This window comes from Trachemys scripta, chromosome 16 (assembly GCF_013100865.1).
Source record: "Trachemys scripta elegans isolate TJP31775 chromosome 16, CAS_Tse_1.0, whole genome shotgun sequence".
NCBI classification, from domain to species: domain Eukaryota; kingdom Metazoa; phylum Chordata; order Testudines; family Emydidae; genus Trachemys; species Trachemys scripta.
The window spans coordinates 1,602,613-1,619,908 of NC_048313.1; the positions used below are offsets into that span (position 1 = coordinate 1,602,613).

The 17,296-nt window shown below is 47.1% G+C and overlaps 1 protein-coding gene across 1 annotated transcript in view; it reads left to right on the forward strand.

The window, feature by feature from the left end:
- Positions 1 to 17,296, forward strand: part of LOC117889244 (zinc finger protein 3-like) — a 39,431-nt gene that overhangs the window by 15,248 nt on the left and 6,887 nt on the right. The window contains exon 2 of the mRNA XM_034793171.1: positions 15,649 to 16,625. Within this exon, the coding sequence (XP_034649062.1) occupies positions 15,649 to 16,625 (977 nt within the window). The remainder of the gene's footprint in view (positions 1 to 15,648; positions 16,626 to 17,296) is intronic.

Consider the following 17,296-nt stretch of genomic DNA (forward strand, 5'->3'; position numbering starts at 1 on the left):
GGGGATAGGGGCAGGGGGTGGGATTAGGGGCACGTGGGGACAGGGGCTGGCAGGGGCTATGGGGTAGGAGTAGGTGGGGATAAGGGCAGGCAGGAGATGAGGTTGGGGCAGAGGCAGGTGGGGATAGGGGCTGGCAGGGGTGGGATTAGGGGCACGTGGGGATAGGGGCTGGCAGGGGCTATGGGGTAGGAGCAGGTATGGATAGGGGCAGGCAGGAGATGGGGTTAGGGGCAGGTGGTGGCATGTGGGGATAGGGGTTGACAGGGACTCAAGGGTAGAAGCAGGTGGGGATAGGGCCAGGCATGGGGTAGGGGCAGAAGGGATAGGGGCTGGAAGGGGCCCAGCCCAGGTGTAGGGGTGGGGGGTAGGCAGGGGCCCAGGGGTAGGCAGGCATGGGACAGGGCCCAGGGGGATACTGGCAGTCTCTGCAGTGGCTGTGCAGTGACCGAGGGGCGGCGCAGGGCTCCCTGCCCGCGACCCCATGGGTGGTGCTGGTCCCTGGGCTGAGTCTGCGCCTCTTGGAACATCCGCTCAGCACGGCCTGTGTGTGAGCTCGGAATCTCTTGGACAGCAGTATCTGTAGGGGTTGCACATGCGCTGTGCACTTCTGAGATCATAAAGGGTAAAGTGGCTACAATTGTTCCTCAGTTCCCTCTTCCCATCTGTGGCAGCGAGAAAGAGCTATTGAGTTCGCCTGCTACCCTGTAAGAGTTTTTCTCTGAGCTCTCTTCGGATCAAGACCTATCCTGTATTTTGTCTTACGTTAACGATTTGAATTTTGTTTTACTCTTTTTTTCTGATTATTTTAAAAACAAAATGAAAAAATCCCTTTTTGTTTTGCGTCCTGTCCGCATGTAACGGCAGACTTGCAGGCTTTGGGCTACAAGGCCTGTCCATCCTGTGAGGGACTCATCCTGTTAGCTGACAGCCGCAGCCCGTCTTTTTTGCCTCAGGGAAATACATATCCCTGGGCGGTGCTCAGTCTGAATACAAAAATCCCATGACACCTGCTTCAAGTTTTACTTGCTGGAGAAATCCATGTGGATCATCTCGGTTCCAGAAGAGAGAGGATCTTCCTCTAGATAGGACCAGGCTCCCATGAAGTCATCCTCCGCTAGTGCTCATACTATCTGGCACACCACTGCTAAAACCAGTGTGGACAAGAAGTTGATACCAGAGAAAGACTCAGCACTAGTGACCTCTGCATTTGTGACCCTGGTTTCAAATCCAGCACCAAGAGATGAGGGAAGTCGGAACACCGAGGCAGACACGGATCCAGGAACCACTCAGCGTCCTTCCATAAGGAGAGGTGGAGACAAGGATCAGCTCTCCAGGGAGAAGACTACTAGGCTCTCTACAGTTGCAAAGGCTGGTGAATCTCTCTCAATCATAAGCTTGGCTCTGGAGAAACATGTCCCAGTCCTGATCTTAACACCATCCATAGGACTGGTACTGCTGTCAGCAACACAGTTGTGAATGGAACCTGGGGACTCCTTATTAGAGGAACCAGTACTGATGATGTCCCAGGTACCGCTGCCTCGATTGGCACCAATGCATGCTCCCATCACAGCACGAAATCGCCGTATAAGTTGGCACCAATCATTGAGGACATTTCTTCATCATCCCGATCTCCAGGGCACTCATTCATGCTGATCTCTAGCAGAGAACCCTTCCCTCTGAAAACAAGGGAAGACTATAGAATGGTCTAGAGGCTTGTCCCTCCAACCTCTCTATAGGGTGGCACTGGACTGGCCAGCCACAAGCAAGCCAGCCATTTCTGTATGACATGCCACCATGGACATGCTGGGCACCCCCATCCCGTGCCTCTGGGAGCAGTTCTTCCCATCCTAGAAAGAGAAGATTAAGGTTCACCTGTGCACTGATAGTCGGATTGTCATCATCTGTCTTGGGAGAACAGAAGCAGGGAGTTGAGGTGAGCGCATCTGAATGGGGGCACCCTCTCTTCATGTCCAGATGAAGCTGTCGTCTCTGCCAACATCAGCTCTGGACAACTTCAGGACTTTCCAGGGCCTGCTTTCCAGAATTGCAGAGACCCTGGATACAGAAACCTCTGTGGTAGAGGAAAAGGCACGTATGCTGTTTGACAACCTGTGCTCGGCCACACCAGCCAGAGTCAGTCTTCCGATTAACGATAGTATCCTAGAAGTCACAAAATCACTGCGACCAACACCCGCTCACAGCCAAACAAGCAGAAAGGCACCACGAGGTGCCACAAAACAGTACTTTATGCACACAATGCAGTGACCTGGGCCTCAGCTAGTCTATGCCTACTGTGAGGTGAGCAGAGACAAACCAACACGCTGGAGGTTACCTTACATTTTAAACTGTCCAACTGAAAAATCCCAGAAAGTTGGCAGGAACGGTAATAGAATATAATATAAATAATGTAAAGTAGCATCAAATACTGGCTCAGGAAAATAATAAACTTTAAATTACCATCACAGTAAAAGAAGGTTTTTTTCACAACACGCTGTGTCACCCCAAGAGGGAATTGCCGACTCCTCTCCCTGGCTGCAAAGTCCAGCTTCACCCCAGCTGTCCCATCTTTCCCTCTCTCTGGCTTTTGATGCTCCATTACTTCGATGCTACGATGACTGCATCTCTTTCCAACAGATGCACCTGCTTCTCAGCTGGAGGGCCATACCCCTTTCCAGGCACCCAAACTGTATCCCTCTGTCAGTGTCTCAATGATCACCTCACTGGCCATACGCTCTGTGCCCCTCGTGGCCAGGTTCCTTGTACACTGCCTTTCATGGTCCAACTTCCTTTCCCCAGCTTCCTCAGGAAATCTCCAGTTTGCCTCAGTGCGGTCTCTTTTTACCTCCTTCTTGAACTGCCTTCCCACTGCCTATTCTACGGCAGATTCCGAGCCCCCTCTCCGGCTTGAGCTGCCCTCTCGTCGACTGTCTCTCCCCCTAGGACAGCACTCTATGCTGCCGTGTTACATATGCAGGCCCTAACATTACCCCGTTGGTCAAAACTGAAGCAGGTGCTAGTGCCAGGCCAGGATTATTACATCCAGCACTAGGCTCACCGGTTGTATCTGCTGTTTGCGAAAAATCAAAACAAACAAAAAGTACCCCCCAAGATGAGGATCCAAAACAGCTAGACCGTTTTGGGAGGAAGGAGCATAGCTCTGCCTCACTCCATCTTCATATTTCAAACTGCCACACTGTCAGGGGTTCCCCCCCACACTCTGAACTCTGGGGTACAGATGTGGGGACCCGCATGAAAGACCCCCTAAGATTATATTCTACCAGTTTAGGTTAAAACTTCCCCAAGGCACAAATTCTTTTCCTTGTCCTTGGACGGTATTGCTGCCACCACCAAGTGATTTGCACAAAAATTCAGGGAAGGGTCACATGGAATCCCTATCCCCCCAAAATATCCCCGCAAGCCCCTTCACCCCCCTTTCCTGGGGAGGCTTGAGAATAATGAGAGCACAGACCAGATCCTTTGTCTTCAGGACACTAAAAACCAATCAGGTTCTTAAAAGAAGAACTTTATTATAAAGAAAAAAGTAAAAGAATCATACTTGCAAAATCAGGATGGAAGGTAACTTTACAGGGTAACAAAAAGATTTAAAACACAGAGGATTCCTCTCTAGCTCAGCTTCACAGTTACAAAAACAGGAATAAAACTACCTCTGTAGCATAGGAAAAATTTAGAAGCTAAAACAAAAGATAACCTAATGCATTTCCTTGCCCTACTTACAATTTCTGTGATTTTTAGATGGATTATTCTACGTATATTTTCAGGGGATGTTGTACCTGTTTGGCTTCTCTCTCTGTCCGGAGACGGAACAAAACAAAGAGAACAACAAACAAATTCTTCCCCCCCAGATTTGAAAGTATCTTCTTTCCTTATTGGTCCTTCTGGTCAGGTGCTAACTAGGTTATTTGAACTGTTTAATCCCTTACAGGTAAGGCAATTCAGTACAGCTGCCAAGGAGGGATTTTATGCTACTCTTTCCTCTATATTTATGACACAAGCCTTCTTGGCAAAGTACAACTACCTAAGCTGGGAAAGGGTCACCCCATTTATCTTGAATTTCTCAGGAGTTCAAGGATGATATTATTATGGTAGGACAGCTCAGGCCAGATTGTCCCTCCAGGTCACTATAGACACATCAGACACAGCAGCTAGGTCCACGGTCACTGCTGGGACCATCAGGAGAGCCTTGTGGTTGCAAGCTGTGGGCCTCCCTAAAGGGGTACTGCAGACAATTGAAGATCTGCTGTTTGAGGCCATGAATTATTGAGTGAGCTTGCAGATGATGCTCTTCACTCCCTCAAGGACTAGAGGGCCACATTGCACTCACTACAAATTTACACACCAGTCTCAAACTTTAAACCTTATAAATACTTGGGGTAGCCTTGGCAGAGGGCATCCTACTCAGAGAATAGACCCTCCAAATATCCACCACAAAAGTGACCGGGATACCCCAGGAGGACACCCTCATTAGCCACTCCACACTTGGTACCATGCAGCAGGTTTGAAATGAAAGTTGAGTGCCACATTCACACCAGTGGAGAGTTGACCCCTCCTTTGGATGTCACTTTTCCCCATTCCATTGAGTTTGGGCTGTCATAGTAACAGACAGATGGATGCCAGACGTAGTTGCCTGTGGCTACCCTGTCCAATTCCAACTTCTGCCCCTTTCCCTGTCCTTCAAGGACCCATCCCATAAAAATACTGGGGAAAAAAAAACAAGTTGCCTCCTGGTTTATCTAGAATCCATAGAGGAAGTACCTCAGGAGTACAGGGGGAAAAGCTGGTATTTTCTTATCCTGAAGAAGAAAGGGGAGGTCTTCGTCCTATCCTAGACCAGAGAAGATTCGGGATGGTGTAACACTTGCCTTCATCAGCCCATCCTTTGAGGCTCAAGATTGGTTCGTGGCTCTATCACAGTGTAGTCTTGGTCCATGACTACAGCATCTAGGTGCTACCATCAAACAAATTATAATAATACTTACAGGATGCGTACTTCATGCTTCCTGCTCACAGGAAGTACCTAGTACATGTGAAAGGGGCTAATTTTATGGCTTTGCCGAGGTGGCAGGTAGAAATCTAACCAATTAGATTTGCCAATTTGATAAATATTATAGCCAATATTTTAATGGAATTTAATCATGATAACCCCTTTTCATTGAGTCTGGGGTTTACTAATTTTTAGCATCAGGTTTTTCTCAGGTCTATAGTTACCTTGTACAGTACTTTTCAAATCAGGACACTTAGTTGTTCTTAACCAATCAACAAGTTCATTAATTCACCAAGAACCATGTAGAGATGCAATCAATAGTTTTATAGATTAAGTTCAGATATCAGAGGTTCGAGGCATGTAATGAATAAAACGGACTCTCCTGCAAATTATTTATATAAACAGCATTGAAGCCAAGCAGTTATAGTAGAGAACAATACAAATCACTAAGATTTCCTATTACAGTTATTTATCAGCAATCAGTTCTTTAGTATCTCTAATATGTTTATCGCACTTTAAGTAGTTCTCCAAGGAGTAAGGATGCACTTGTCTTAGGGCACTTTTATAAGTGAGGCCCTTGCTATTTCGAGTGTTTGGTTTGAAAGGAACTAGTATAAAACATCAAAAGCAATTACTTAAAGTTCTTGTTTGTGGCTTTTGGGCCAATGTACTTGGTCTTACAGAGAAGAAACATGTATCGCATTACTTAATTAAAATCCAACATATGGTTCCTTAGGGTCTTACTTGAAAGAGAACATATGGCAGCCTGCATAGATGTGATGCTGCTTGGCAGACTTCACTTGAGGCCATTGCAGGCCTGGCTGAGATCTGTCTATTCTCCTACTAAACACAGCATGAGCAAAAGTTGTTCCCCCACATGTCCTGAATTGATGGTTAGACCCCAGAATTGTTTGAAGAAGGCCATTCTCCTACACATACACCCTCTGACAGTAATGCTAGTCATGGATGCCTCAGGAACTGGTTGGGGAGCCTGACTGAATCCGCTGTAGATGTAAGGGACCTGCTCCGGAAAGGACATGGCTCTTAGCTTGCATGGCATTCCAGCCTGTTCTGTGCCATACCACAGTGCTGATACTAACAGACCACACATCTACAATGTACTTTATCTCCCAGCAGTCAGCAACAATCTGGCAGATTTCCCAAGCAGACGATTCATTCCCAACCACGAGTGGTCAGTGACGGAGGTCCATCACAGAGCCGATATTGCAGTGGTGGTGGATTCCCATAATAAACCTGTTCATCATCAAGGACAACACGGCATGTCTGGCCTTTTGCAACAGTGGGGGCATGAGCTTGGACTTGTTACAAAATACCTTCTTCTTCCCAGGGAATCAAGGCCTCGCTTTCCCACTGATTCTGCTGATCCCCAGGGGATATTGCAGATCAGAGAGGACAAAGCCACGCTGATTCTAATGTCTCCTTAACAGACAAGGCTATTCTGGCTAGCGGACCTGCTCCAGATGTGTGTTTAGTCTCCCACTTCCAGGTTGTCTGGACATATTGTTGCAGGGTCATGGTCAGACATTGCCTCTAGATCTGAAATCATTGCATCTGCCGGTCTGGATGTTGGTTGGTTGAGTGGAATGGACACAGACTGCTCCCTACTGGTGCAAGAGTTGTGAAAAGCAAGGAAAACGTCCATGAGAATGTATTCCTCAAAATGGCAGTTCAAAAAGTTAAAAAAAAAAAATTTCTTTGGGGAAAAAATGTGTTTTGGAAAAATTCAGAATTTCATTTTGGAATTTTAAAATTTTATTTCTAATTTTGTTTTTTCATTTTTATATTTTGATTATTTTGACGTGATTTCATGACCTATCAACAGTAATGTGTGCTATTGCTACTGACCTAGATTAATAGATGGGAAGGCCAGAAGGGACCATTGTTGTCATTTATCCTGATCTCCAGTATAACATGGCCCAGAGAACTTCCCCAAATAATTCCTAGAGCAGCTCTTTTAGAACAACATCCAATCTTGATTATAAAATTGCCAGTGATGAAGAATCCACCATGATCTTTGGTGAATTGTTCCAGTGGCTAACTACCCTCACTGTTTAAAAAAAAAAAAAAAAAAAAGATAAAAAATTATACCTTATTTCCAGTCTGAATTTGTCGAGCTTCAACTTCCACCCCTTGAATTGTGTTATAGATAGGGCCCTACCAAATTCACGGCCATGAAAAACGCGTCACAGACTGTGAAATCTGGTCTTTTGTGTGCTTTTACCCTATAGCACACAGATTTCAAAGGGGAGACAGTTTCTCAAACTGGGGGTGCTGACCCAAAATGGGGTTGGGGGGGTTGCAAGGTTGTTTTAGGAGGTGTCACGATATTGCCAGCAGCAGTGCAGAAGTAAGGGTGGCAATACCATACCAGGTGACCCTTACTTCTGCGCTGCTGTCTGCAGAGCTGGGTGGCCGGAGAGTGGTGGCTACTGTTCGAGGGCCCAGCTCTGAAGGCAGCAGCGCAGAAGGGTGGCAATACCATACCAGGCCATCCTTACTTCTGCGCTGCTGCTGGCAGGAGTTCTGCCTTCAGAGCTGGGCTCCCAGCCAGCAGCCGCCGCTCTCTGGCTGCCCAGTCCTGAAGGCAGCGCTGCCGTCAGCAGCAGCGCAGAAGTAAGGGTAGCAGTACCACAACCCCCCCCCTACAATAACCTTGTGATGCCCCCGCAGCTCCTTTTTGGGTCAGGACCCCTATAATTACACCACCGTGAAATTTCAGATTTAAATATCTGAAATCATGAGATTTGTGATTTTTTTAAATCCCATGTCTGTGAAATTGACCAAAATGGACGTGAATTTGGTAGGGCCCTAGTTATAGAATCAGGATTAGAAGGTACTGCAAGGGTCATCAAGTCTAACCCCCTCCCAAGATATAGGATTTCTTACGTCTAAACCATCCAAGACAGGTGGCTGTCCAGCCTCTTTTTGAAAACCTCCAGTGAAGGAGCTTCCACGACTTTCCGAGGCAGTCAGTTCTGTTGTCCTACTGTTCTTACCATAGGCGCCGACTCTGTGGGTGCTCTGGGGCTGGAGCCCGCTTGGGGAAAAATTGGTGGGTGCTCCACACCCACCGGCAGCTAGACTCCCCGCCCCCGTCCCAGCTCACCTCCACCTCCTCCCCTGAGTGCGCCGTCCACGCTTCTTCTCCCAGTGCTTGCCGCCACGAAACAGCTGTTTCATGGCGTAACAAGCTGTGGGAGGGAGGGGGAAAGAGCAGGAATGCGGTGCGCTCGGGAAGAGGCGGGGCCAGGGCGGGGATTTGGGGAAGGAGTCCAATAGGGGCAAGGAGGGGGCAGGGACTTTGGGAGAAGGGGTTGGAATGGGGGCAGGGCGTGAGCACCCACCGGCGCCAGGAGACGTTAGCGCCTGCGGTTCTTATAGTTATGAAGTTTCACAGCTGGAGCCATGAAATTGACAAGAATGACAGCCAACAGCCCATATAAGTAACGCAGTGTCTACACGGACACTGCATCGCCCAAACTACACCAATATAAGCCTTACGCCTCTCGTGGGGGTGAAGTTATGATGTCAGTGGAGGAGGGCACTTACATCAGCAGAAGGCTGTAGTCTGGGCACTGACATAATTAGGTCAATGTAAACTGTCTTACGTCAACCTAACTGTAGTGTAGACCTAGCCTAAGTCTAAAACTGCTGGGCTGTAGTTTGAACCCATTGCCTCGTCCTGCCCTCTAGCAAGAGAGAAGAATTTTTCTGCATCTTTTTTATTGCAGCCTTTCAGATACTTGAAGACCGCTCTCATGTCCCCTCTCAATCTCCTCTTTTCAAGACTAAACACACCCAATTCCTTCAGTCTTTGCTCATACGCCTTGCATTCCATCCCTCTGATCATCTTTGTTTCTCTGCATCCTTTCTATACATTGGTGACCAAAATTGGATACAGTACTGCAGCTGAGGCCTAACCAGCGTCTAGTAGAGAGATACTATCCCTTCCCGTGACTTGCAGGCTATGCCTCTGTTAATGCAACCCAAAATTGCATTTGCTTTTTTTGCAACAGCATCGCGTTGCTGACTCACGTTGAGGTTGGGATCCACCTCAACTCCCAGATCCTTCTCAGCCGTGCTGCTGTCAAACCAGTTATCCCCTATTCTGTATTTGTGCATTTGGTTTTTCTTCCCTAAGCGTAGCACCTTACAATTGTCTTTGTTGAATTTCGTTATGTTGTCTATACCCCAGTTTTCCAATTTATCAAGATCCCTTTGAATTTTAGCTCTATCCTCCAAAGTGTTTGCAACTCCCCTTAGCTTTGTGTCATCTGCAGATTTCAATATGCTTTTTAGTCCTACATCCAGGTCATTAAAAAAGATGTTAAACAACATCAGGCCCAGAACAGATCCCTGCTTGAGACCTCATAGAATATCAGGGTTGGAAGGGATCTCAGCAGGTCATCTAGTCCAACCCCCTGCTCAAAGCAGGACCAATCCCCAGACAGATTTTTGCCCCAGATCCCTAAATGGCCCCCTTAAGGATTGAACTCACAACCCTGGGTTTAGCAGGCTAATGCTCAAACCACTGAGCTATCCCTTCTCCCTTTCAGGCTGATATTATTCCAGTAATAGTTATTCTTTGTTTGTGATTGTTTAACCAATTATGTGTTAACTTAATTATAGTTCTACTGAGCCTGCATTTCTCCACCTTACTTATCAGAATGTCATGTGGGACTGCATCAAAAGCCTTGCTAAAGTCCAGGTATATTATATCCACTGCATTCCCCATGTCCACCAAACCAGTTACCCTGTCAAAGAAGGAAATTAAGCTGGTTTGACATGATTTGTTCTTAGTAAATCCATGCTGGCTGCTAGTCATCACCCTTCCAGCCTCCAGGTATTTGCAAATGGAATGTTTTATCCATTGCTCTAGTAGTTTCCCAGGTATTGCGGTCAGGCTGGCTGGTCTGTAGTTTCCCGGCTCCTCCTTTCCCCCCTTTTTAAAGATAGGAACCACCTTAGTCCTTCTCCTGTTTTCAGGACCTCGCCTGTCATCCATGAGTTCCCATATATACTTCCTTGGTGACATGCCCCTCCATTTCCTGTAAGCATCCCTTTGGGATTTTAGATAGCTAAAAAGCTCCTTGTGCAGCCACATTGGTTTCCTGTGCCTCTTCTTATCTTTCCTTTGCATTGGAATAGCTTGCTGTTAGCCTTCAGTATTACATCTTTTAGGAACTGCCAGCCCCCACTTTGACTCCTTTTTTCCTAACTGATCTTGAGTTGGTTGAAATCTGCCTTTCTGAAGTCCAGTATCCCTGTTTCCATGGCTTCCTTTCCTTAGGATCGTGAATTCTATCAGATCATGATCACTTCCTCCCAAGTTCCCGACCACCTTCGCGTTCACAACTAATTCATCCGTGCTGGTCAAAACCAGATCCAAAAGGGATGACTCCCTAGTTGTTTCCTCAACTTTCTGAATCAGAAAGTTGTCCCCTATCTTTCTCTGCCAGATTGTAAGAGCCCATTATCAAATACTTGTTCCCTATTAGTTCGCTCATACTTTTGTTCCGGGGATTCAGTGGTTTTTACTGCTCAGTATGATGTCAACATAGATTAGTTATGTTGCTGTCATATTATGACATCATATAATTGAAATATTCTTCTTATTTTAATTTTATTTTTTAAATGGTTAAGGGCAACTCCTCCTTATTACTGCTTGAAACGTTGTATCTTTTTAAAATCAAAAGGCCTCCTGGTTGTGTTGTAACGAAATACTTTTACGCTTAGACACAAACCCAACACAACTGCAATAGATCTTGTACAAAGTATGCCTTGTAAGGTATCAATGGGAATGTTATAGTCTGCTAAGTATTATTACCCTGTTTATATGAGTGTATTATCATTGTATGTGATGTTATGAATCTTTGCTATGTGTTTGTATCTCAAACATGTTGTGTTCCGGGGTAACACCCACAAGACAGATTTACTTCAAGACCAGCCAGTCCTGGTTGGCGAGCCATCAAGGAGAATCCACTCTTCCAATGGGCCCCTCCTGAGGATGTCTCAGAGAGCACATGGATGATGGAGGCCAGTGTCTCAGCAGGGCACATAGGACATGTGATCCATGACTCCATGTTGGAGACAGTAACTTTCCATGCGCATGCGCTGAAGGTATAAATGAAAACTTTTTTCTGCACCACATCTCTGGACTATGCTATCTAACAAAGGGAAGCTTTGAACAATGGCCTGAGAATCCCCAATCTTTTGGGTGATCAGGAGAGACTTACTGCAAGCTAGCAGATTTAACATCACTGCTATTATCCTGATCTACAAACTCTGAAATCAACTGTAATGTATATGATTCATTCAAACCTTTTAATAACTCTCTTCTTTTATTATGTTAATAAACATTTAGTTTTTAATTTACTAAAGGATTGGCTATTAGCGTGGTTTTTGGGTAAGATCTGAAATATATTTTGACCGGGGGTGAGTATCTGGCTTTTTGGAACTGGAAGAATCTAATACCTGTGATTTCTGGTTTTAATCATAATTTATCACAGAAGTCTGGTTTGTCTCGGTAGTGCATGAGGGCTAGAGGGGACTGTCTGTGGCTCCATAATAACTAGTAGAGTATTTGGAAGCAGACATTTGTTACCGGCTTGGTGAAATCTTATGATAGAGTATCCACCAGTGTGGGGTCTATGCCCCGTATTCCAGCAGTCTGACCTGAGATAGACGCTCTTAGCTGTGTCCCATGCCACACTGGATTTGTGTCAAAGAGTAAAACTATTGAATTCCAACACAAAGAGGAGACATTTTGATTATGCACTACTTCTGTATGTGAATGTGAAATAATGTAAAAATGAAAAAAAAAAATCCCAAAACAAATGTTCAGAAATGGAAAAAAAAAAATTGAAATTCTTTCCCATGGGACACTGAATTGAAATTGACATGTTTTAGCATAAATAAAATTGTTGAAGTCACTTTTTCTGGCAAAAAAACTGACAAATGTCTAGCCAGATCTTGTCTTCTGTGCCATACCTGCGAACAGTCCAGACTAATAAACAGCTGTGTCACTCCGGCCCAGTAATGTTGTGTGTCTTACAGTGCTTTGCTGAAGTAGCCCCCACCTGGGCTGCCCCCAAACAGCCTTCCAGCATGCAAGCCACACCCTGGTTCTCACCAGCCTTGGTTATACTGCAAGGTGACCCCCCCCCAACACACCCCCAGTCGTAAATTTCCCCCCAGAAATGTATGTCCTGTACCGCCCTGCCTTCTCCTGGACAATACAAATTATATTAAGTCTGCCATTTCTTTAATAGAAATAATATGCGCATAACTTGCCACCCCAAATGCAGATTCCCAGACACGTCAATTTAAACACACTGGAATAGATAAAATGATAAAACAAGTTTATTAACTACAAAGAATATAAGTAATGAGGCATAAAAGTCAGAAATGGTTATAAGAAAAACAAAGAGAAAATGTTTACTAATAGCTAATTTAACAAACGATCAGATTCAAGTATCAGTTGATCTGTTGCTCTGATCAGATTCAAGCCGTTTCTCACCATATGCTGTCAGCAATCTTACTGACCAAATTCTGCAGGTTAGAACCCCTCCCCCAGACTCCAACCAAGGCTTCCTTTGTTGTTTCAGGTGCATTGAGTATGATGGGAAGGGAGAGAGAAAGGGGGGGGCCTTGGGGTATTTGCCCCTCTCTTGAGAGTCATTTCCAGCTGGGCACCAGGAGCAGTGTTCCCTGTAAGCTGTGCAGCTGCCCAAGAATCAGTCAAGTGCCTCACAGTGATTAGCAGAGCCGCGCACACCTGGCACGTGTGTTTGGGTGCCCTTCCTCCCGCGGCTCTGCATCTGCGCTGCTCCTGCCCTCTGCCTGGAGCCCTGGCCAGCTGATCCCAAGGACCCTCTTGCTGGCTGTGCAGAGCGGGGGGGGGGGAGGCGCTGGTGTCAGGGTGTTCCCCTCCCTCTGCCTATGTACCCCATCTCCACAGAGCGGGGGAGGAGGGACAGGACTCAGGAGCAGGACGGAGCTGCTGTGGTCTGAACTAGCCTTCTGGTGAGTGTCTCTGTGCTTAAAGACACAGTGCACAGTCTCTCATAGACTTCCCAGCAGCCAGCACACACACACACACACACACTGTCTCTGTCACACACACACACACACTGTCTCTGTCACATACACACACAGTCTCTCTCTCTCTCTCACACACACACACACACACACTGTCTCTGTCACACACACACTCACACACAGTCTCTCTCTCTTACACACACACACTGAGTCTGTGTCTCACACACTGTCTGACACACACTGTCACACACACATTTTCTGTCTGACAGACACACACACACACACACTGTCTCTGTCACACACACACACAGTCTCTCTCTCTTACACACACACACACAGTCTCTCTCTCTCTTACACACATACACACACATTGAGTCTGTGTCTCACACACTGTCTGACACTTTCTGTCTGACACACACTGTCTGTCTCACTCACACACACTCTCTCACATACACACAGTCTCTGTCTCACACACTGTCTCTCTCTCACACACTCACACAATCTCTGTCTCTCTCACTCACACACAAACTCTGTCTGTCTCACACACACTTTCTCTGTCTCTGACATAAGAACAAGAACATAAGGATGGCCGTACTGGATCAGACCAAAGGTCCATCGAGCCCAGTATCCTGTCTACTGACAGTGGCCAATGCCAGGTGCCGCACTCTCTCTCTCACATACACACACACACACACATGCTCTCTCTTACACACTCACCTCCCAACACATACTTGTGTTGTTGTTACTTCTTGGTACTTCCTTCAATGCACATATATTCTGTGTAATTTGATTCTTTCAAGGTGCTGTTGTTTTAGTTTTTTGATTGGTCTGTGCATTTCATAATTTTATTTCTCTCCAATGCTTAAATTTAATTCTTTGAGTAGTGAGTTCTAAAATGCCTAACCTGTCCTGGCTGGAGTAATTATCCCTATTGGTAACTTTTTCAAAAATATATATTATATCAAGGTTTTCTGTTTCTACTGGTGGCGCACATCCGCACATAGACCAGGAGTGAAAGAATCTAGGTGGAAGGATGTTCCCTGCTGCATTTTTCTCCTATTTGAGCTTTCTTTGTTTCCCTTCCTGCTTGATGACTCTGTTTACTGCTTAAATGCAAATTAAGCAGAGCACCTGTTCCTTTGTTTGAGACAGACCAGTTTGCCAATCTCAGTTTGGGCAGGGCTGTGGGTTTGGAACATGTGTTGTTAACACCACACAGTGGAATCTTATAACGTCACCTACAATGTTCCCACACACTTTTTATCAAGATGATACTGACCAGAAAATTACAAGTTTTCAAATGATACCTTACAAGGCATACTTTGTGCAAAGTTTATTACAATAGTATGTAGGGTATGAATACAGGGGTACGTTCTGTCACACCTTTACTTTGGCTAGAAGCATCGGTGAACTTCACGCTCTCATGGCTTACCCTCCTCACGCAGTCTGTCACAAGGATCAGGTGAAGCCGAGACCTCATCTGAAGTTTATCCCCGATGTAGTCTCAACATTTCATCTGAACAAGTCTGGCGGCTCCTGTGTGTCCTTTCCCAAACCCACTCTCTAGACACTTCAGGGGCACTACAGTGACAGAACAAAACCATCCATCTCCTTGTCTCTTCATAGCCATCTCCGGTGCTTGGAGAGGGCAGGCTCCAGAGGATATCCACATGGATCATGCAGTGCATCTCGATGTATTGCCGGATGGCTGATGGGCCTCTCTGAGGCTTACTCCACCGCAGCACCAGCCACATCACCTGCTTGTATCTGAAATCTGCAAAGCAGTGACACGGGGTAACCACCTGAGCTTCGTTAAGCGCTGTGGTCTTGACCTAGCTGTGGGTCAGATGCCAAAGGACCGGAGAACAGTGCTACAATCTCTGTTGGGCTAGATCCGCTGCCTTCCAGACAGAACACTGCTTGCCAGCCACCTACAGCGGGATCCACACTGATGTGTATTTGAAGCAGTGAGAACAGTCACTTACCCTACGGTAACTGGTTCTCTGGGATGTTACCAGTGTGGATCACATGACCCACCCTCCATCCCTGCTTGTTTGGAGCCCTCCGCCTACAGGATTCTGAATTAGGGAACTAAGGGACGGTTGCCGCCTTGCCACGCTTTATGGAGCTCTCAGATTGGAGCACGAGGAAGTGCATGGTGCGTGCATGGCCCTGATGGACACGGCTGCTCAAGTCTCATCTCCTGCACACCTACACTCGAACCCACATTGACAACAACATCTCAAAGAGCCGCAGTTACGGCAAGGTAAGGAATGGTCCTTTGCGTGGAGGGGGCCATTAGTGCCACGATTTAAGAATTATTTTTTTTAAAAGCCTTCAGATGAAGAGGCAGAGAGTAGGAGCCCCGACAGCTGCTCCCCAGGCCCCTTCCTAGTGCTAAGTTGCTTTCTGTCTTTGTACTATCCCCTCCCTGTACGTTCTTCCATCCAAGGAAGGATTGAGAGATTCACCACTTTGGTTTAAACTCTCATGATTAGTGATTTATTGGTTGCAAACCTTTCCCAAATGTGTCTGTCTCCAAAGCCCAGGGAATGACTTGTGTCTGGATTCTGTTTTTCTTGCAGATGAGAATGGGATGGGAACTGACAATGAGGAGGCCGGGCTAGCTCAGAACGCTCCTAAGACGGTGGAATCTCTCATGGCATTAACGGACAGGTTCAGAGAGCGTGATTCCCAGGGTCCTGGCAAAGAGGATTCCTCTGGGAGTCCGAGCAGGACACAGTGGCAGCAGGGAGACACTGTAGGGAAGAGACAGAGTAAATCTGACTGGGGCCAGCCAAAGAGCCAACCCAGAGAGAAGCCCCATCAGTGTCCTCAATGTGGGAAAAGTTTTGGGCACAGCTCACACCTTATTACGCACTGGAGAGTCCATACAGGAGAGACGCCCCATCAGTGCGCCGAATGTGGGAAGAGGTTCAAGCACAGGTCCTCCCTCAATACGCACCAGAGAGTGCACACGGGAGAGAGGCCCCACCAGTGTCTTGAGTGCGGGAAGAGCTTCCGGCACAGCTCCCACCTGATCACGCACCGGAGAGTCCACACAGGAGAGAAGCCCCATCAGTGCGCTGAGTGCGGGAGGAGATTCCGGCACAGCTCTTCCCTTAACACGCACCGGAGAGTGCACATGGGAGAGAAACCCCATCAGTGCGCTGAGTGTGGGAGGAGATTCCGGCAGAGCTCGCACCTGATCACCCACCAGCGGGTTCACACTGGAGAGAGACCCTACCAGTGCACTGAATGCGGGAAAACCTTTGCTGGCCACTCTGCGTTCGCCACCCACCAGTGGATCCACACTGGAGAGAAGTCCCACGCGTGCGCCGAGTGTGGGAAGCGGTTCCGGCACAGCTCCTCCCTCCATGCCCATCGCAGAGTGCACACTGGAGAGAAACCCCATCAATGCGCTGAGTGCGGGAGGCGCTTCCGGCAGAACTCGCACCTGATCGCGCACCGGAGGGTCCACATGGGGGAGAGCGCCTTCCGTTGCCCGGGGTGTGGGAAAGGATTCAGCCACGGCACAGACCTCATTCGACACTGCAGGAAGGTGAGTCCCCCGGCTGCCGGGGCAGGGGCGGGATACAGGGACACTCCGTGACATTACCCAGGGTACAATCTGGACTGATGAACAGCTGTGTTACTTCAGTTCTCCAACCTGGGGTGCCTTTTACACTGTTTGAGAGCTAGCACTCCTGGTCTGCTCACACAGCCTGCAGCATGTACGTTCCTCCCAGTTATAGTGTCTGAGTGCTGCAGCTAGCCGCTTTTGATCTACACTGGTGAACAACACCAGCAAACTCCCAGTCCTGGACTGTCCCCAGAAATGTCTGTCTTGGACTGCCCAGCCCTCTCCTGGACAATACAAGCTCATACAAAGCCCGTCATTTTATTAATAGAAAATGATATGCACAAATCCTGCTATCCCACATGGAGTTTCCCAAACACCTCAGTTGGAACACACTGTCTTAGATAAAACAATAAACAAGTTTGTTAACTGCAAAAAGATTTTCAGGGAATATAAGTAATGAGGCATAAAAGTCAGAATTGGTTACAAGAAAAGAAAAGAAAAGCACAACTACACCTCTACCCCGATATAACACGACCCGATATAACGCCGGTTCGCATATAACGCGGTAAAGCTGTGACACGCTGTTAAGGGTGCCGGACCAGGCTGGGGCCAAGGGGTTTCATAAGGGGCAAAGGGTCTTGGGGGCGGTC